General features: G+C 26.6%; 1 protein-coding gene across 1 annotated transcript in view; it reads right to left on the bottom strand.

Annotated features, from left to right (window-relative positions):
- LOC105847844 (voltage-dependent P/Q-type calcium channel subunit alpha-1A) overlaps window positions 1-24,416 on the bottom strand; it is a 240,515-nt gene that overhangs the window by 94,293 nt on the left and 121,806 nt on the right. Inside the window, exons 19-20 of the mRNA XM_065799676.1 lie at window positions 7,653-7,782; window positions 1,097-1,156 (exon numbers count right to left, since the gene is read on the bottom strand). Coding sequence (XP_065655748.1) covers window positions 1,097-1,156; window positions 7,653-7,782 — 190 coding nt within the window. The remainder of the gene's footprint in view (window positions 1-1,096; window positions 1,157-7,652; window positions 7,783-24,416) is intronic.

Here is a 24,416-nt window from a genome sequence, read left to right as displayed (position 1 = left end):
TCTTTGATAAAAAGTCCTTATGTGTAATAGTGATTAAGAACTTATGTACTCCAAGACTAAAAGTGATAAGAAGAGATTATTTTTATGTTATATTTTATGCTATATGCAAACTATTAGGTAACTTCTGCATTTTGTTCCAGGATTAAAAAGACTAATTTAATAAAAGAATAATTTATTTTAACCATAAAATACCTTAAATTATTTTTTTAACGGGTTAATATTTTGTGTAAATAGACTTAATAGACATTTACATGATTGACTTATAAGTCAATTAACTTCATTGTAAACGATTAAAAAAAAGATCTATAAACAAAGTATTAGTCTGCATTTGGTATCACTTTTTGATTGCCATTGGGTCAACATAATGAAAAGTAGGTTTAATAAAATAATAATTAACAGTTTTCTTCAAGAAAGTAAGACCATTAGGCATATTTATCTAACGATTAACATTTACTACTTTTACTCAAAAATGAAAATCAGAAATCAAATTTTGCTTTAGTGCATAGTGAAAAAGCAACTCAAAATTGGTGCAAAACAAAATTTTCTGAACTCTTCAAGTAGACGAAACAAAGCACACTTTTAATCCTCATTTGTTTAATTGTTTTTGCTAGTTATTATTTTGTTTAAAACATTTTTTTAAGTTAAAACATTAGTTTTAACTTGAAAAAATATTTAAAAAAAAAATTAAGTCATTATTTGTTGTTTAAAACTCTTTATTTTCTCTAATAAAAATATTATGTAAAATTGTTTTTTTTTTTGTTTTTTTTGGGTCACCGTGAATATAGAAAAAAGAGGGAAAAGATTTTGTCAACCAATATGACGTGTACTACGTAACCAAATTTCCAATAAACTTTTAACATTACTTAAGCAATATTCTAATTTTTAATTCTGCATAATAGTACATTCTTTATATATTTTAATATATTTAATTATATCATTGCTAATTTATTATATTCTATAATTGTTTCAGACAAAAATCAAAACTAAATAATAAATAAAATAAATTCAGATAAACAAGCAGCTGCTTTTGTTATTCTGGCGAATTTTAACTTGTTTAATAAAATATTTATGGAGAAAGATAAATGCTTTTAATTACCTTTAAAATGGCTTCTAACGTAAATATTGTTGAAAAACCATAATCAATATAGGTAAGAATCTAGAAAGAAAAAATATATATATTTATAATATATGTAAATTAGTAAAAACAATTAATTTTTTACTTCAAGAACTTGTTGCTCCATCAATAGGATCATCAAAAAGTTTATTTATATACATATAAATGAAGAAATTTAAAAGCATGCTACATCATGATACTTAAGCTTGGATTCATGTGAGATGAAATAATATTGGTAAATAAACTTAATATTTATTTGGTTATATAATGTTTTTTTATGTTTACATAAAAACTCCATTTTCCAATATCATTGCAAGTAAATGGTTTCTTCATTCATACAGTTTCAACCTTGTGTTCTGAAATCTAAACATAACTACAACACAATATAAATAAATAATAAAATTAAAAAATTTGACTTTAAAAATGAAGTTTTGGAGAGTTGTAGAAAAAATTTTGAGGAAATAGTCTAAAATTTTTTTACGATATTTTCTGGTCTTCATCAAACTGGATTTCTTGACATAAAAAAATTTTCTTCAAGTTATGTTAGCATTAATCTTTTTCATAGGGTTACTTCATAGAAAACCACTAATTTTCATAAACTTGTGTGTTGGTGCTAAACTCTTTGAATATATTATGCAACATGTATCTGGATATTAAAGTAATATAACCCTATTCATTTTTAAAAAAAAAATGTGATTACAGTTATTATCAATAAAACGTGGTTATGTCAATTGTTAGTAATAAAAACATAATTGAGAGTCTCAATTAGCGTTAAAAATTTGTGTTTAAAATAACATATTTCTCATTTATCTTATATTGAGTTAACACTTGTTAACTAATCAATAGTCAGGAAATTTTGGAAAAAATAAAATTATAAATAAGAATAATTTTAGTTGGTCTTGAGTTTTATAATTTTAGTCAGGCATTAGCTTAGCCATAAAAACCCATTAAATGCCCTGCATGCATCAATTTACTTTAAAAAGCCAAGTATTAAGTTAAAAAAGCAATATCTTATTGTTATTATATTTTTTAAGTAAAATCAGAAAAAAATTTTTAAACATTTTTATTTATCCAATACCAAAATATCATTATTGAGACAAGCCTTTACCATTATTTCCCTTAAAAAATCAGGTAATACAAGTTTTTATTATTACTGATATCCGGATGCACTAATGATTAATTAGTCCTGATAAATGATTATCAGGAAAATCATTTAAATGATTGTCAAAGTACATTGATGCTCATGATTTATCTGAAGAGAAAGCACCAAAGATTTTATAAAAGTGTTACAAGAAACATGCTTTTAATTTTTATAATTAAAAATTATAATTTTTAAGCTTATAATTTTTATAATTAAAAATTATAAGCTTGTTTGTAAGTTTTTTATAGTTGTTAGATTTTTGGTAATTCAAAAGTTTTTTACTACTACAAATGAAAGCTATGAACCTAATTTAATATCATTCTTTGATGGATCCAAAATTAAATCTCTAATTAACTGTCAAATTTGGCGCTCCTTGAAAGCGTCGACTTGTAATTTCATATTGCTTCAATCTGGAAATGTTTGGCAAATGCAATGAAGTTGAAAACATACCCTTTACCATCCACTTATCTTTTACTTTTCAAAGTGTATAAAAACATTTGCGATTGTAAATGGTTGTGTAGAATGCCAAATTAAGTTATTTTAAGACTTTATTAAGAGGACACGCAGTGAAGACAGGCCTTAGGATAATCTCAAAAGTAATTTGTTATATAATACAGAGTAAAAAATGACACTTTTTAGTATTTATTACTAACAATGATTGTGTATGTGTAAAAGATAATTTTATAAACTAATGTATCAATATTTAACAAAGTTCAGAGTAACCAGCAATAGAATATAAATAAGGCTACAAAGAAAAATAATTAAAACTATATAGTTTATTAATGTTTGTATTAAGAATATTGTTTTATATTTAAATTATTGTTATTTGTTTTATTTATGTTAAAAATAAATATTAAATTCTCCAAACTTATTATTATTTTTTATCACAATATGTTTAATTTACCTAAAATACCTGTTTGAGGTTAATACCTTGGCATACTTTTTATTATTAATAAAAATGATGCAAAATATACCATTTTGTCGCATTTAAGAATGAATTACTTTTTAAAAAACAAACAAAAACCCAAGACTCCACTTAAACTAGAGATTATATATATATACATTATATAATTTAGATATATATTAGATATATATATATATATATATATACATATATATATATATATATATATATATATATATACATATATATATATATATATATATATATATATATATATATATATATATACATACATACATATATATATATATATATATATATATATATATATATATATATATATATATATATATATATATATATATATATATATATATATATATATATATATATATATATGTTTTGTTGGGTCTCAAATGAAGTGAAATTATAATAAAATTTCAAAAATAATGGTAATTTTTTAATTTATTTTGTTTTAGATTTTACTGCGCAGCAAAACATTTTAACTAAAAGTTAAAAAAGTGCATTTTTATGAGATTTTTTATTATAATTTTTTTTTTATGTTTGTTATAAAATAATTATTTTTTGATAACTGGTGAAAATTTTTTAATTATTATTAGGGACATATTAAATGATCATAGTTCTTAGGCCATCAAAAAATATATTTTTTAATTCAAAAAACTTTTTAATCCAGTGTTATTTTATAACAACTGAACACATTAAGGTGCATGCTGCAAATATTTTTTGAAAACATTGTTTTTTAAAACAATGTATATATATATATATATATATATATATATATATATATATATATATATATATATATATATATATATATATATATTAGGGTGATGCATGAAGTGAACACAAAATTTTTGAAAAAAACATCGAAAACAAGAAACATTACATAATTTGGTTTGTTTTAATTCTTAATATTTCAAAATTTCATGCTGTTGTAGATTCATACACAACACAGTATTTTAACAACTTTATCAAGCAATATATAAATTAATTTTGATTTAGTATCTTTTGTTATAGTTTGCCTTCAGCTACTAAAATTGTTGTATTTTGTTGAATGTATGTACAAATTTTCTTTTCTATTTAATATTCATACTTGTTTTTGTGTCTGCAGTGTACAAAAAACTCTAGCAAATGTTGAATTTACACATTTATTCCACGATTTTAGACAAAAAACAGCACATGGTAGACTGGTAGAGTGAGTGAAAATAGGGGATAGCAGGGAAAATAATTGAAAAACCTGAAAAGATTTGAATAAAATATATAGAAATATTCTTGAACGTTATTCTGTATTTTAAAGTGTATTAAATCAGTTAAATAACCAATATCTTAGAGTATTAAACAATAAACATCATATTTATATACAAGAGTGTGGTTATACACTTATCTACATATTTTGCAATAAAATTAAAATAATTTCACTAATCTGTTTTTTTTGTAGAAAATGGCAGATCCTCCAAAAACAAGTCAGGCAAAAATTAGTTTGGAAAATAGACTAACACGAAGTGCAACTGAGATGTGGTTGATTGTTCCGACAAGTGATCACTATTAGGTAGTAAATTGCCTTCAACTAAACAAGCTTTGTCTCAATTTTTTCACCAGCATGTGCGAGGAAAATATACTTTCCATGTTAGTGCTGTTTCTGTCGCACGAAAAGTTATGTTCTTTTGGGCTAAGGCAAGAATACCTGCCCAGGCCAAACACCATGTTATAAAGAAGACAGAAAAAATAGTTGACACTTACCATAAGTTAAGAAAGAACAAGAAGCGTTTCACTGAAACTCAAAAATAAAGTGAGTCTCACTTTATGAATAAAATAGAAGAGCTATTTGATATAGCTTATGAGAACGCAATGAATATCATGATGATTGAAGAGGACAAGTAGTTTCTAAGAATGCAAAGAGCAGGAAGACAAGGATGCATGCTTGCAGTTGATCAGAAATTATTTATAAAGGAGAAGACAATAGCAAAGATATGAAAAGAAAGTATTGAAAAAACTCCTTCAATGTGTTTGCCAGACTTGGAAAATGACAATATTGAAATCAACTCTGAATTGGATGAATGGGAATTAAATGACAATTTCAAACCTAAAAGAAAAATGCCAAAGTGAAAAATGCCGAAGAAATCCAAAACCACAACAATTATGTCACCGGAGCTTGCAGCTGCATCAGACCGAACAAAAATGTCGGATTGAGAGGCAACTTTTACTATTGCTGCAACTCCCAAGAGATTAGGACATAATGTTGAAGATTTATCCCTGTCATTTAGTACTATTTGAAGAGCCAGAATTAAAAACAGAAAAGAAGCAGCTGCCCATATAAAAAGTGAATTTAATCCTGATATACCGCTAGTTGTACATTGGGACAACAAATTACTACCAGACATTACAAGTTCGATTTCGGAAAAAGTCGATTGTTTAGCAATTTTGGAGAAAATACGGAAAAGTTGCTTGGAGTTCCCAAACTTGTGACCGGAATAAGTGCAGCAATGGCGGATGCCACAGTTTCTGTTTAACAGAATGGGGAGTAAAAAATGAAACTGTTGGAATGTGTTTTGACACTACATTGAGTAACACCAACTGTCATTCCGGAGCGTGTACATTAATCAAAAAATTATTAGAGAAAAATCTTAAAATTATTGTGTCAGATGTATTCAAGTGTCTTTTTGGCTCATCTAGTGGACCAAAATTTTGTTATTCAAACGGTTCAAAGATAACTGGAACTATAGTGATCAAAATGAATTTGAATGTCTTGATGAAAACTTGTTCAGTGGTCCAAACAATATTTATTTAAATGATCTCAAAGATGCTACTGTTAGTTTCCCAAAAAAATGTTTACAAACTGTTAGCCTACGAGATGATTATAGGGAATTTTTTGAAACTGACAACAATGTTTCTTGGCAATATCCCTTCTAGAGGACAATATTTTAATGTGCCAGGTGCATTTCACCACGCATGGTGGATGGCTAAGGTCATCTACTGTATAAAAATGTACATGTTCCGAAAGCAATTCAAGGTTACTATAAAAGAAGAGAAATCCCTGTTGAAGTTCAATCTGTTTTCAACTCTTCTGTACATGTCTGCATGGTTTTCTAGCCCATTTGCTTTCCAAGCACCTGCTAATGATTTGAAATTAATGAAGAAATTTGAATCATACAAAATAATTAAAAAAAAAGTTAGCAAGAAGGCAAATTATGAAAGCTCAAGGTGTAAACATTAGTGTTGGTGGAGTTCACAAGATACTTTCACGTCAGAAAAACAATAAAACAACAGCTAGAAAAAAAGGTTCTGGCAGACCAAGAAAAATGACGGAAAGAGATTGTCACAAGTTAAAATTGAATGTTTTAAAAAATCGAAAAACCACTATGACGCATATCGCAGAAACTTTTACGTGTTCTGATGATAAAAAGGTTAGCCGATGGACAATTTCGAGGCGTCTTAAAGATCAGGGGTTCAAAATACACCCATGTAAAAAAGTACCTCTTCTAACAGCACGCCATAAAAAGGCAAGGTTAGCTTGGGTAAAATATAATAAAAACACAGACTGGACAAAAATATTATGGTCAGATGAATCACAATTTAGTTTGCATTTAGATCGTCCACAGATGTGCATTAGACGTGAGAATGAACAATTAAATCCAGATTGTATTCACCAAACGGTAAACGGTAATCTTGGAATTATGGTTTGGGGTTGTTTTTCTGCCAAAGGTGTGGGCAGATTGCATAGAGTGGAAGATGGATTACGAATAAATTCCAAAGAATACATTAGTATTCTACAAAAATCTTTGCTGCCCACACTGAAAGAATTAGAAGAGGATGAAATTAAATTTCAACATGACAATGCTCCTTGCCATACGTCTAAACAAGTTAAAAAATGGCTCAAGGATAACAATATCTTCCTTTTTGAAAATTGGCCTGCCCAAAGTCCAGACCTTAATCCTATTGAAAATTTGTGGGACTATATGGATAAAGAGGTCCATAAAAATAATATTTCATCTTTGGATGATCTTTGGGCAGCCATAAAACAAGTTTGGGTTACGATACCTTACCGTTTGATAGTAAATTTAATTGAGTCGATGCCTCGTCAATTAAATGAAGTGATGAAAAATGGTGGTGGCCACACAAAATATAAATTTTTTTTTTCAAAATGAGTCGTATATATGTGTATGTATATATATTTAACATAAGCGATATGTTATATTTTATGTATTATATTTTTAATTGATTAATAATACATAATTTACTGAAAAATTGTACTGTTCACTTTTTTTTGCTCGCCAGTGTATATATATATATATATGTGTATATATATGTATATATATATGTATATATATATATATATATGTAAATATATATACATATATATCTATATATATATATATACATATATATATATATATATATATATATATATATATATATATATACATACATATACATAAATAAAAATTATTAAAGTTATTCAGAATATATTTTACAGCATTGATTTTTGCTTTTGGATCTGTAACATCTTCAAAAGCCAATAAAACACTGCTCATCAAGATCATTCCAAGGATAATATCATCAAAGTATGCATAAGATATTACTTCATGAATTACTTTTCTTACCCTAACAAAAAAAAAGTACAAGTTTAAACTTTATCAAGTTACATTTTGTGTTTTCTTTATGTTATTCATATACATTATATAATATATACTATATGATATCATAAAAGAGTACTATTCCATTTTTAAAACTAAAAAAAAAATAATAACAATAATACAAAGTAAGTATATAAAAAATGTGTCTTAGTATATAATGTTGTTTAATATATAATCATTAATTAAAAGGTAGGTGACACTCAATAATAATGACAAATATATATATATATATATATATATATATATATATATATATATATATATATATATATATATATATATATTGTATATAATTTCTTGTATTTATTTTACAACATTTTTACAATGTTCTTAAATAAGTGCTGATAAATTGATCTTTGTTGAATATTTTAAATGACATGTAATATGTGGCTCACACCTCTTTACAAAGATCTAGAAATTTCTAGCAGTTGTACATCTCAGAGAAAATCAGTGAATACCCCCTTATCTCAACCCCAAAAGAAAACCAAAAACATTTTGAACGAGACACATTGTAACCTTAGTTAAAGCTAATGGGTAACTAACTTTTTTTTAAGTTAACATCAAAACAAAAAAAATTCATAACAATTTAATAACAAACTTTTAATAATAAAATTATGTGAAAAAACAAAGAAAATAACTATAACAAATAATAATAAAATAATAATAAAAAATATAAATAGTAAATAAAGAAAGTAAAAAATTTAATTAAACATTACATTAAGATAAATAACATGCACTTCTTATTTGAAAAGAAAAAAAATGCTGTTTAGTTATAGAGAAAATTAAATTGAATAAGAAAGCTTAAGTGAAAAAATTGTTTCAAATGATTCTTTTTATCTTTTTCACATTTATAATTAAAACACTCAATTTCAATCACAATTACTAACAATCTTCATGATCAGAATCCAAAATGATTTTCACATTTGATAAGTCCAATATAGTAAATCTATTGCCAATTTTTGATTTCATTACTGACGTTATGGTGTCCTGCTTTGACATATTTGTTACTCTTAAATTCTTCAAAAATGTGTGCGTCCAATAAAAAAAATGCAAGTTGTATTTTGAAATTTGAAATCTGACTGGATTAAAGTTTTAAGGAAGGTGTGCATTATGCATTACGCATTGGACTACTGCTTTTTCTCATATTCATCAACAAAATGCCTGGTGTAATTATTCATCATTACAAACTATATGCTAATGATTCTGAAAAAGCTATAAAGAGCCAGCTTCCAATAACCACAAACTATCATTAACAGATTATTAGACTTGGCTGATACATAGTTTACGCTTTAACAAAGACTAAAGCAAATATTAGATTTTTGGTAAAATCTCTACAACAAAAACTTCATTAACAAACTGAAAGACTAAGTTTCATCAAACCATGGCAGACAAAACAGAAATTTCATGAAAGTGTTGTTTAAGATAATGATCTGTGTGTGAAAATTTAGCTACTTGATTGTTTCATTTACGGTGATACAATCAGGTAGCTAAATCAATTCACCGGCTAACTTAAGATGTTTTTAAATGTATTATTAAATATATATATATATATATATATATATATATATATATATATATATATATATATATATATATATATATATATATATATATATATATATATAAATAAGTCATATACATGTTGATTTCAATTACCCTCCTAGCATTTTAAAGCAACTTCCTTGTTCTTTAGAATTAGGTTATTTGCTAATTTATCTAATGAAACTATTTTTCAAAAGCCCATTTGTATCATGATGCATTAAAAAAGTCAGTTTACAAATCTAAACTTAATTATATTCTAAAACTCTATTATAATTATAAAAAAATTCTAAAACTCTATATAATTATATTCTAAAACATCCAAACTCTATCAAAAAATCATAAGCGCAATATAATTTGGTTTAATATATCAAATATCCCCCTATATATCAAACAGCTTATACCAAAACTGGTAAACTCTTTTTAGATTTAATAGACAAGCACTTCCCTGTTGACTATAAGTACCACAAGATTTTTAATAGAAATACTCTAATGGTGAGTTACAGTTGTATGCCAAACATCAAATCATTTGTTAATTCTCATAACCATCATGTAATGAAAAACAACGCCCCAGATTCTAATAAACATTGCAATTGCATTATTAAAAGCAAGTCCCCCTTAAATCAACATTGCCTTGTAAGTAACATAGAGCATCAAACTACTCTTTATGCAGGCCCTCCGAAGAATGAAAAAGTGTATTTTGGAGTTAGTGAAACCGCATTTAAACTTAGATACACTAACCAAACAGAATCTTTTAACATCAATAAAATATAAAAACAATGCTGTGCAAATTTCTTCTTTCAAAATTTGATATGGGTGATTAGGCAGCCGCTATAAGATTTTTCTTTTTTCTTATCTTTTTACTTTTTGTTTTGTTTTGAATACGAAGCACACTCCACTGTTATCTTTATATTTTAACAAGTTTTTTGTTTTGTATTACATGACTGATGATTGCCTTTTGGCATGAAACTTTTATTTATTTATTTTTTCTAAGTAAAGATACCACACTGAATTTGCATAGTCTAGATACGGTCAGTTTAGGCGCATTTATGTCTAAGTTTTTAAATGAATGTTTTATTATTCCTAACATTTTATTAGCTTTTATCAGACACATTAGGCTTTACCAAAAACATAATTAACTTGACCATTTTAATTAAATTGAAATCATAATTCCTAAATCTTTTTCAATTTTGGTTTCTGGTAGTTCAACTCTATTTAACACTGAATCATACATTGTGTATATATAATTAGTATTTTTGCTACCTATATGCATGCATTTACATTTTCTAGCATTAAATTTTAATAGCCATAATTTTGAACATGTCATTAATTTGTTTAGATCTGTTTAAATCTTTTCAATATTAGAAGATGATCTAGTTATGTTAATTAGTTAATTAATTTAATTTTTGCACCATCTAATTGCTTTATAGTTAAATCCATAACTTTTTAGTTTAAAACACAATCTTTTGTGAGACACGAAATCGAAAGCTTTTTTCATATCTAGGAAATTGATATTTCCTGGTAAATTATCTTCCATTGCCTGAGTTATTAGATCCATAGATGTTTGTACAACAGTTTTTTTTATTAGAAAATCCATGTTGTTCCTTAGTCGAAAGATTGTTATTTTTTAAATGCAACATATATGTAGCTTTTAAGATACATTATAACTGAAGTAAATGATACTGGTCGATAACTTGATGGATCCGATTTATCTCCACTTTTAAATAATGGTGTTAAATTAGCATTTAACCACATTGATGGTATTATTCTAATGTCATATGATTTATTGAAATAAGTGATAAAGGAAGTGAAAACAATTCTGCGCAACACTTTAGAGTTAATGAGTGAACTCCATCTACTCCTGTACATTTACTCAGATTTAGTGACTTCAGGATTTTAGAAACTGTGCCCGGTGAAAATGTAGAGTCATCACATATAATGTTTGTCCTATTTTTAAAGAATGGTATACTGTTATTAATTTACTTAGTGAAAATAGAGCTAAAATAGTTATGGAAAAATTCGCTATTGATAAATAGTTTGTTTCAAGTTTGCTGTTTACATTTAATGCATTAATTCCTTCTTTAACTTTTAATTTTTTGTTTATATATGCATAAATTGCTTTTGGTTTTTTTTTAACGTTTAAGGCGATGGTTTTTCATATATTTTAATTTGGTACTTAATTTTTTTTTTCATTTTATTATCTGATTTGTATTCTGATACATTTTAAACATTTTTTCCAGAGGGTTCTTTTCTTTCTAGTTAAATTTTTTAGGTTAGCGTTAATCCGAGGCGCTTCAGTTTTAACAGTTCCCTTTGTAATTGTTGGAATGAAATATAAAAGTCCTTTAATGTAAATATCAACAAATTGTGTATATATATATATATATATATATATATATATATATATATATATATATATATATATATATAAAAGTATAAAAGGGTGCATCCAATGCCCCATACTTTCAAAAGAAGCAAAAAACTCTATAAAAATTTCAAAACTAATTATCATTTTTTGTTAAAAATACCTTGAAAAAATTTTTTGACAAAAACCATGAAAGAAATTTTTTTTTTTAAATTTTTGTTAAAAAATAATAATTTTTATGCAATAAAACTTAAAATAATTCTTGTGTAAAATTTTTATAATTTTTAAAAATTTTGCTTCTTTTGAGATCCAACATGACATAGATTTGAAAAACTTTTTTTCCTTCTGTTTAGGGTCTCGTTGCAAGTTTCAGACATGAGGTGGCCCCCCTAAATCTCATTCAATTTTGAAAAAATTTAACAGTGTCTTGTGAGAACCAATAAAAAGTTTTAAAAATAGGGACAATTTTTAATTTCAATTCAATTTTTGAATGCATGCGGCGTTGGATGCACCCAAATATATATATATATATATATATATATATATATATATATATATATATATATATATATATATATATATATATATATATATATATATATATATATATATATATATATATATATGTAAACCCAGAACTGTTTTAGTACCGCTGGAGCAGTATAGGCGCCCAAAAAAAAAATGCCAAAAAATTATTTTAATTTTTCTTTTGCTTTTTTATTATAAATAGAAAAAAAAAAATTTAAGTTTTAAATGCAGTAGTATATAAATAATTTTCAGTTTATTTGGCTGCCTCATTTTTTCTTTTGGCCAATAAATGAATTAAAAAGAATACTCAATAAAAAATATACCAATACCAGACAAAACCAGTTATAAACTGCAGCTGATAGAAAAAACAGAAAACTTCATCAAGCGAATCCACTATTACATCAGAAATACTAAGTAATGCAATACTGTTTGCAAAAAAACAAACAAGTATTAGCGAAGAGAACATTAGAGTCATTAAATATTGCAGAAAGTCCTTGCTATTTATTAAAAACGAAACATGGAAGAAAAACTTAGCACATGATTGCTTTGATGTCACAATGGGTTGTTTTGACGGTGTAGAAGTTTGTGAACAGTAAATTTTTTTTTAATTTTTAATTGCACAACCTCTTATTTGGTGAGGTCTGTTATAAAAAGTATACAGTTAAAATTTTTTTGAAAACTGATAATGGGAAGTGGTTATTTTGGAACCCTAAATCGACCAAAATTTGACTTAAAACTTCATTTTGTAATTCTATCTTTATTTCATACAAAATACTGCTATAAATTGATCTAAAAAGAAATAATATAAAACATTATAATGTTACAACATAGATAGTTCACAGAAGACTGGAAAGTACAACCAAATTTCGATTTACCCACTCAGCATTATTTACCAAAAATTGCTCCTAAATGCATATTTTGATTTCATTATTGAAAAATGTAAGGAAAATATGTATTATCTAATTTTTTATATGGAAAAATTTTTTTTTTAATTTTAAATCGCACAATCTCTTATTTGGTGAGGTCTGATATAAAAAGTATATAGTTATAATTTTTTTGCAAACTGAAAATGGGAAGTGATCCCCTAAACCCTGTTTCGGAACCCTAAATTGATCAAAATCTGTCTAATACCTTAATCTTGTAATTCCATTTTTATTTCATACAAAATACTGCTATAAATTGATCTAAAAAGAAATAATATAAAGTATTATGTTGTTATAACATAGATAGTTCACAGAAGACTGGAAAGTACAAGCAAATTTAGGTTTACCTTCTCAGCATTATTTACCAAAAATCGCTTCTAAATGCATATTTTGATTTCATTATTGAAAAATGTAGGGAAAATAGGGGGTGTAATCATCTAAGACTTTTTTTTTTTATTATTTGACTTTGAGCACCTCATATTTATTAAATTTCTATTATAATTTTTCTATTATAGTAAAAAAGTATAAAAATATTACTTAAGAAGATGTCTGCATCAGACAAAGCAACACGCTCAACTACAAATGTTTGGCTAGTTGGACATATTCTTTCAACAATAGATGGGCTAAGTCAGTTGCCAAAAAGTGGTGTTGACCTAAGTTGAGTTTTTTATGAAATTATTATCAAAAAGTCAACTCTTTCAATATCCTGCAACAATGTTGCAGATGAAGTTATGATTTTCAGGCTTAAGGCTAATATTCCATCTGTAGGAAAGCCTCATGTAGTAGCTAAACTAAAGAGTATTCACAAGCAACATGTTCAAATGTCTAAGCACAGAAGTAGAAAATCAGCTACTCAACATAGCTATCAAGAAAAATTCACTGCTAGGATGAATACACTTTTTGATATTGCCCATGGTGAATGGGATTGTCTCATCAAGATAAATGAAGATAAACAATTTCTGATAGACCAGAGAGGTGCCCGAACGATGTTAACGACATCAGACGACTTAATGTATAAGAAAGCAGCCGTAAAATACAGAAAACGCAAGCTTGAAGAAAAAAGGCACTTTGAACAACATAAAGAAAGTAAAGTTATATCTACAGATACATTGAAGGATTAACTCAGATTACTCTTTGGATGAAAATTCTGGCTGTGTTATGTCAATTAAAACACAAAAAGCTTTTACTTGACCAAACAATTCAAAACATTCTACTATGGGCATTAGTCAACTCACAATTAAAATATCCAAACATTGTATTCTTGACAATCAACTTTTTCATGCAGAATTAGGCTGAACAAAAGAAACACAACGACAAGCAATGATGGTTGTCACACCACCACAATGATGGTTGTCACCCCTAGCTGCAATCGGTATTTATGTAACTAAACTAACATTTTCATATTCCACTCTAATGGAAGCTTGAACTACATCCCATGAATCTCTTGCAATAGCAGTAAGAAAAAATTTTCAACCCTTGGTTCCACTAGTTGCTCATTTTGATGGTAAAATATTGTCGAATGTTGGTAGAACCAGACATGAATGTTTGCCACTTGTTGTATCTGGCTTGGATATTAAGAAATTATTACAGATCTTTGAGATACCTGCTGGTACTGGCACTCTAATGGGACAAAAACTAGTTGAGTTCATGAATGGCTTGACATTGAGGAGAATCTTGTAGGTCTTTGCTTTGACACAACTGCAAGTAATACAGGAAGTCATAATGGGGCAATAAGCGTCATACAGAAGTCAATGAATCAAAGAGTTTTGTTTTTAGCCTGTCGACATCATATTCTTGAAGTCTGTGCAATGCAGTGTTTGATGGGTTTTTTGTATCAAAAGGACCAAACATTAAATTTTTTGGTAGAGTGAAGTCCCAATGGGAGCTAATACAAAAACCAAAGTTTAAACCACTTGAAAGTGACAAAAGCTGAGTTGGATGCCTTACAAAGTTTGAAAAAGAGTGCCTTGCATCTCAAAAATCCGATGTGGTGAAAAATTTGAAAAAGTACTCAAAGGAAAGGCAACAACGTGATGTTTATAAAGAATTCAAAAGACTAGCTCTTCTCCTTATAGAAGAAAATAATGATACAACAACTATTTACAGCCCTGGGGCTTACCATTGTGCAAGATGAATGGCTAAAGGTACATACTGTTTGAAAATTTGAGGTTTTCGTTGTCATTTAAATATCACAGAGAAAGAAATTGGGATTTTAAGAAGAATATGTCTCTTCATAACCACAATGTATGCATGTTTCTGGTTTTCAGCACCTCTCACAACAGAAGCACTAAAAACTGATCTCCTTCTTTTAATAGTAATCAAGAACTGTTGTCAAGTTGACAGCAAAATTGCAAAAAATAAAATTAAACTTCAGTTATGGTATTTCAGTGAAGATCTAGCTGCTCTCCCATTATTCAGTGGTAAAATTTCCATTACCAGGTGACAATAGAAGAATTGCTCCAAACAAGATTTATACATTCTCTAAACTTTCTATAGCTAACTTTGTTATACAACACTCAATAAATTTGTTTGACTCTCTCAATCTACCAAAAGAATTTTTGAGATCGACTCCTTAAAACCTTGGCTAATCGTGATGACTACAAGTCTGCTTGTAGGATAGTTTGTACTATGAAAGTGGTTAATGATTGTGCAGAACGGGCAGTTAAATAAGCCACTGATTTTAATGAAGTTTTAACAAAAAATGACAATCAATGTCAACTTCTCTACCAAGTAGTTGAGTATAATAGAAAACATTTCTCAACTGAAGCTACAAAGAAACAGTTAAGCCATAATCATTCCAAATAACAACAATTTAATCTATTCATATATGCATACAATATGAACTAAATATATAGTTAAATATATTATAATAATATTATTATATGGCTATTGTTTTTCTGTTGTATTTTAATTTAATTATATGTCAAGGTTTGATTAAATTATGTATGTTATTTCATCCAAATAATTTTAAAATTTGTTATTTGTAACATGTTTTCTTTTAAAAGTTTCATTTGAGTGGAATATTCTTTATTATTTTCAAATTTATAAATTTCAATTATGGCTAAGGTAGATATGGCTGGTAGAGGGACACCATTTGGGGCATATGGGCCACTGGTACTCGCAATTGAGAAAAACTGAAGAAGATGGGTTAAAGATACAAAAAGAAGCTTTTTGTATCTTTAACCCATTCCTGATGTTACAAGTTAACCCCCGCTATATATATTTACACATATATGTTGTCACCCTAGTAAGTAAAACTGATGCATGTAACACTGGCAATAGCTTATTTTAATACATTTCAGAAATTTTTCATTTTTGAAAAAAAGGATCTCAAAAGAGGTTAAGAAACAGGTCCGGATCCTGGCCCCTTGAGGGTGGGGTGTGGGAAAAGGTCACTGGTATATACATTTGTTTTATTTTTATCACCCTAATAAGTAAAATTGATGCATGTAACACTGACACTAGCTGGTTTTAATAATTTTTAGAAATATATTATTTAAGACAAAAACGGATCTCAAAAAAGCATACAAAACAGATCCGGGACCTATCATTTTTAGGGAGGAGTCTGGGAATAGGTAATTGCTATATACATTCTTTTAATTTTTATAAAACTAATAAGTAAAATTGATCCATGTAACACTGACACTAACTGATTTTAGTACATTTTAGAAATATGTCATTTTAGACAAAAACGGGATTCTAAAGGGGTTACAAAGCAGGTGTGGGAGACCACTTCCCATTATCAGTTTACAAAAAAAAATTATCTGTGAACTTTTTTTATTAAACCTCACCAAATAAGAGGATGTGCAATATCAAAAAAAAAAAAAAAAAAATTACTCTAATATACATATATATATATAGTTCTATAAATGGTTGTATTTAGGAGTACAGAAGGTAAAAAATCATTCTTTTGCCAACAAATACGTCACTTTTATTTACTTTTGACTTTTGTCCAACATTTCCGTGTTGTCAGAAAGTTAAAACCATTAATTTAATTACAAATTATTTGTTTTTTAAAAAACCCGTAAAAACGTAAATTTAATTGACCAGAATGTTTTTAAAAACATTCTGAATGTTTTTAATAATATAAACAATGTTTTTATTTTTATTTTTTTAAATAAAATGTTTTTATTGTAATTTTTGTTTACTGTAAATCATGCGCAGAGTGTTGCTACATCGACTATCTTATAGCCTGACTCGCAAGGGAGTGCGCTACATCAACTGACAAACAGCCTGACTCGCAACGGAGTGCTACTACCTTAACTATCTTATAGCCTGACTTGCAAGAGAGTGCTGCTACATTGACTGAGGGTTTGGTTGGGGCAGGCAGTCTTTCAATTTTTCAAAATTTCACAAAATTTTGAAAAATCACCAGTCAATTAATTTTTATTGTTTTTTTGAAAAGGCTTCTGTGCAAAAGTTTAGAAACAGTTGAATTTGGATTATTATTTATTTCTATAAAGCTGAAATATTTACTAAAACTTTCAAAATTTACAATTTTTTAATAAAATAGTTTTAATAAAAGTTATCCATTTGCCTTTAAAACAGCATCACAGAGGCGAGGCATCGAATCAACTAAATTAATGAGAACATACTGAGGAATATTATACCATGTGAAGGCCATTCAAGAACGTTGACTTTTTTTGATTGAAAATATTCCTTAACAGATCTGGCACAATGCTTTAGGTCATTATCTTGTTAAAATATCCAATTGCGATTCATTTTGTCCTTTGCATGGGGCAGCATAATGTTCTTCATTATGTCTAAATAAACTCTCCATAATACCTTCTATGCAATGAATGGGACCCAGGTTGTCACAACTAAAACACCCCCAAACCATAACATTTCCTCCTCCATGTTTAACAGTAGGTAACTGATATTTTGGAATGAATCTGTCTCCTATTGGACGTCTGACATATCTAATTTCGTCACTACTGAATAACATAAGCTTTGATTCATCAGAGAAAAGAACTTTTGACCAATCATTAACTGTCCAACTGAGATGATCCCTCACAAATTTTATTCTGGTTCTTAAATTTCTTGCAGATATAAGAGGTTTCTCAATTGGACAGCAACCATACAGATGATTTTGTCATAACCGACATTTAGTTGTATCAACGCTACAGTTTGTGCCATGAAACTGATGCATAATTGAATTAAGTTCGACAGCAGTCATGCAAGGATTATTCTTGCAAAACGTTACTAATAATGTATCAGCCTTTTCAGTTGTAACTTTAGGTCTTCTAGAGCGAGGCTTGCTTTCAATAGTTTTGCGCTGACGAAACCTTTTCTTAATGTGACATATTCCTGGTTTAGAAACATTGTAAAGTTCAAAAATCCTTTTGTAAGTCATTTTTTTGCCTACAGCTTTTATAATTAATTTCTTTATTTCATCTGAAACTTCCTTAGCCTTTCCTATGCTTTTAAAATATCACTACGTAATTGAAGTATAAAACTTCACAAATAATTTCTCAATTAGTTATACTTCATTGCTTTTTAAATATCTCAAGTTAATTCAAATAATAAATTACAGAAAAAATTTAACCTTTTATAATGCTTTTGTTTACAAAAACCTGACATAATTGCAGGTTATTATACTGTTTCTAAACTTTTGCACGGAAGCCTTTTCAAAAAAACAATAAAAATTATTTGACCGGTGAGTTTTAAAAATTTTGTGAAATGGATTTTGAATTGTTATAATATAGAGCACATTCAGTAAAAAGTTCAGGTTATTTGAGAAAGTTTGTGAAAAGTTATGCGTTAAAAACTAAAAAAAATTGGCGTTTCTAAACTTTTGCACGGTACTGTATATATATATATATATATATATATATATATATATATATATATATATATATATATATATATATATATATATATATATATATATATATATATATATATATACATATATATATATATATATATATATATATATATATATATATATATATATATATATATATATATATATATATATATATATACATATATATATATATATATATATATATATATATATATATATACATATATATATATATATATATATATATATATATATATATATATATATATATATATATATATATATATATATATATATATCAACCCTCGGAATTAGGAAAAATGAGATCGGCATGATAAGGTTTTCATAGGAATATAGGAAAAAATTGGTATTACATTTACACATGGTAAAAAGTATCACATTTTTAGAAAATCAACATTAAAAATCTGCCAAATTGTCAGGTTTTTTTTGTGATTTTTTGTGATAAATATATTGATAGAAAGGTGAAGTTTGTTATAAAATAACTGTTCATATACCAACTTTTTAAGATCAGTTATTTTGTATTTATAGATAAATATTAGTAAATGCCTAAATTTGGTCAAGAAACATTTTTAAGAGAAATTTTGATATTCTTGTGTCATGTGTTTTTAATTTTTCTTTTGTTATATATATATATATATATATATATATATATATATATATATATATATATATATATATATATATATATATATATATATATATATATATATATATATATATATATACATATATATATAACGGGTGATGCGGAAGTTATCGGACAAATCCTAATTTCATTGTTTGAGCATAATAATTAGTTTTTGTGGTTTTATGGGTAGGCATAAGTGTTCTATAAAATATAAACTTTATTATTTGAAACACAATTATTTAAAATGAGGTTAAATGCAGCTGAACGAGAATCTTTTCGAAAGCGACTAAAAATGTTTTTTGTAAATAAACGTAATATATAAAAAAAAAAAAATCGTAAATCATTTTGAAAAGAAAGGATTTGCTCGAAGTACAATCAGAGGGGTGGTGGCCCCAGAGGTTATGCGGGATTCCCGCATGGGCTTTTCACTTTTTTATCTAAATATGGGCCTTTTGGCAAATTTTAATTTTTTCTACATTTTAAAGAAATTCCACAATTATTTACAAAATTTATGTTTGCACAAATTAAATGTTATTAATCCCTAGATTTTAAGTTTTCAACTTTGAGCGCAATTATATTAGTATTTTGCATAATAGTAATATTGCTTTGAAAACAAAGTAGATATTTTAAGACGTATTATGATATTTTTTTCATAAGAAAAATTATGAACCCATAAACAGTTTTTAACAATCGCAATGTTGACAAAATAAATTTAAAAAAGTCTGCAGACCCCCATATTATTATTGTTGGACTTAAATTAATCTAATTTAACCCCAAAATATTTTTTTAAATGAATTAATACGCAATACAATTACTATATAGTAATTGTATTGCGTTTTAATTCATTTAAGAAAAATGTTTTGGTGTTAAATTTTAAATTAAGTTTTATACAAATAAGTATCGAACTCATGTTTTGCATTTTTGTAGCGTTTCAAAACAGATATAAACTTGTTTTATAATAAATAAAGTTTTTTTATTTTTATACAGTTTATATTATTGTATGTAAACAAACAAACCACTCCGTAATATCCTGTCCTCAGACAGATTAAAAAAAGGATGATGGCTGTGCAAAAAGTACATATAAAGAAGATTTATTTTATGCAAACTTTGAATTATGAACTATATAAATACACAAATAAAACCTTTTAAAAATAGTGTAAAATCATATTATCTAACGAATTTATTTTAATTGAGGTGTTGGAATACCGCAAATATTTTCAAATACAATTTCATATTACACCTTAACAATTTACTTATTTACGACACATTTTTATTACTATTAATTATAGGTAAGTTTAAAATAAATTATATAGATTCCATAGCTTTAAATTTTTTTATTTTCATTATTTTAATTTTGTTTTATTTTTGAAATAAAAAAACAATAAAATAGCATTTTTGGAAAAAATATGAAATATTTTCAATTAAGTGCTAAATGAAACTACGTTATAAAAACTTTTATGTTTAAATTATGTCAATAACGGCACCATTTTTAGAGCGGCATTTTTGCTGTTGTGAATTTATGCGAAAATGTTAAAAAAAGTTAAAACACCGAATAAACAAAAGCATAAACTATGATAAAAAAAATTTCTAATTTATGAAGATTTTCGATATTTATTTTAGAAAAAAAATTATATATAATTTTAATAAAATTTATATTATTATACAATAAAATATATATCATTATATAGTAATAGAAAAATTGAAATCTTTGATTTTTGATTTTGTGTTAGGCTATGTTCTTCAAACAATAAAATACTAATCGTGTTTGCTTGCGGTAAATTGTGTTAGAAAATCAGAACAAAAACGCGGTCGCTGCATCGTATTGTTACCATTTTTTATTTTGAAGTATTACAAACAATATTAATAATTACAAATTACAAATACAATAATTAATAATTACAATATTAATAATTACAAATTACAATAATAATAATTACAAATATTACTAATTACAAATGTATTACAAACAATATTAATAATTACAAGTGTTATCTCAACTTGCTAGTTTGTATTGATGATTTATTAGAATTAGGTTAGTTATTATATATATATATATATATATATATATATATATATATATATACATACATCTTTTTTTTCGTATGAGCCTTTACATCAAGCATATATGGTAAAATACCGCATATATAGGCCTTTAAATAAAAATCCCGCATAGGCTTTTTAGAGCCACCACGCACCTGAGTTCAATATAAGATAACCTAAAAAGACTTAAAACTGTTCAATCGTTTTCTGATAGAAAGCACCCTGGTCGTCCGACATCCTGGACTAGAGAAAAGAAAGCCGAATTAACGAGACTTGTCAACAATCGAAAAGGGGTCAGTCAGAGAAAAATAAGTATTAAATTTGGTGTAAATCAATCGACAATTGGTCGTCAGTTAAAAAAAATGAATGTTAAATATAGAAAACATGAAAAGACTCCAAAATACACTATAGAACAACAAATAAAGGCAAAGAAAAGAACCAGAAAACTAGTTAACCAACTCTATAACACAAAATTGCTTCTAGTCATAGATGACAAAAAATACTTTTGTTTTGCAGGGGACAACATGCATGGAAATTCTGGATACTACACAAACAACAAAAAGACATGCCCAGAAAGTGTTTGTTTTATAGGAAAAGAGAAATTTCCAAAAAAATTGTTGTGTTAATTAATTTCCAAGGCTGTAGCGATCAATTCATCAATCTATATTAATGAATGTTTAGAAAAATGACTTCTTCCATTTATTCACAAGTATCATGGAGACTTTAACTATTTATTTTGGCCAGATTTAGCAAATTCTCATTATTCTAAAGATTCTCTAAATTGGACAGACCAATATGTCTATAGCATTGATAAAGAATCCAATCCCCCAAATGTGCCTCAAGCACGACCAATTGAAAATTTTTGGGGACATTTGGCACAGAAGGTTTATGAGGGAGATTGGCAAGCTTCAACAGAGCAAGTTTTGATTGATCGCATTAAACTATAACTACAAGAAATTGATTTAAACTTTTTACAGTCGCATATGAAAAGCGTCAGAGCAAAATTGAGATCAATTGCAGATGGTGGTGTTTTTTCATATAAAAAATAACATATTTTTATTAAAAGATAAATGCTTTATTTAAAAAAAATATGTTAGTTTGTTTTTTTATTTATAAAAAAGTTATTGACGTTTTTATTTTGTCCGATAACTTCCGCATCACCCGTTATATATATATATATATATGAATATATATATATATATATATATATATATATATATATATATATATATATATATATATATATATATATATAATATATTAAATACTATGGCTTCTCTGCTTACTAAGGAGAGTAGAAAATATAATTTTAAATGAAACTATGCATTTTTAAAAAATGCCCTTGCTTTGAATAAAAATTTAGAAGGCCTAATCCAAACTTGCTGTAATCCTGAGTAATCACTGGAAGTCTTTGCTTACCCTACAAACTATTTTCTGTTCAAATCAAAACTTATATGTCTCTATGGCTGGTAAAAGTATCGCAAGCACAGCTTCTCTAAAATGAAAAAATCTGTCTAGCTTGCAGTTTATCTTTTCTGATTTAGTAAAGTGAAGATGGTGGAAAAAACAAAAACAAAAAAAATTATAATTTTTTTGTTTTTGTTTTTTTCATCATCTTCACTTCCAAAAAGGCTGCAAGCAACCACTATAAGAGTTGGAAGTTACTGTAAGAAAAAAGATGAAATTTATAGAGCAAGATAACAATTTACAGACGACTTAAAAGATGAGATTTAATTGAATGAGGAGTAACACAAGAATGAATTTCAGTAGATGGCACAAAAGAAGCTAGCTCTTTAGAGCAGTGCCCATTATAGTATTTATAGAAAAGAGAAAGGGAAGCAACATTACGACAATACGAGCAGGTCCAAATATGTTTACAATGCATTTTTGCACTTTGTCTAAAAGAGAAAGGGCATTGATTTTTATCTGATTCAAAGTCACCAGCGACTGAGAGCCCCATGCTGTAGCATAAGGGAGACCCTTTTTAAGCTTAAAACCCTCTCAAAGCAATCAGAGAGAGTTGGTTTCTTATTAAGACAAGAATAAATGGTAGCATCACCAGCAAACATTACCACCTTAGATTTAAGAATTTCTAAAAGATTGTAAATGAAAATTAAAAAGAGTATAGGGCCAAGGATCAAACCTTAAGGAACCCCTGAAGTTACAGTGTATGAGGAAGAGTGCTGCCTATCGAGGACAACTTTTATACTACGATTGGTAAGGAAAAATCCAATAATCTTAAAGATGTTACCTGATACACTATTAAAAGAGAGCTTATTAAGAAGACCAGCATGCCAAAATTTATCAAAAGCTTTAAAAATGTTGAGAGCAATAGCTTAAACCTTTTTGGAAAGACTGGGCTGGGTTCAAGATTTATATTTTTTAAATTATATTTTAAATATAGTCATGTTGTTTAATAATTATCCTTTGATAACATAAATAATATTTTCAATTATATATATATATATATATATATATATATATATATATATATATATATATATATATATATATATATATATATATATATATATATATTTAAATATATTTGGAATATTTATGTATGTATGTATGTATGTATGTATGTATGTATGTATGTATGTATGTATGTATTTATGTATGTATGTGTGTATGCGTGTATGTATGTATGTGTATATGCATGTAAGTATGTATTTGCGTATGTATGTATGTATGTATGTATGTATTTGATTGTAATAAATCTGTTTGACTCAAATAAGGATAGGGCAGA

Source organism: Hydra vulgaris, chromosome 06 (assembly GCF_038396675.1).
Source record: "Hydra vulgaris chromosome 06, alternate assembly HydraT2T_AEP".
NCBI classification, from domain to species: Eukaryota; Metazoa; Cnidaria; class Hydrozoa; order Anthoathecata; family Hydridae; genus Hydra; species Hydra vulgaris.
This window is presented reverse-complemented; position numbering and strand designations above follow the sequence as displayed.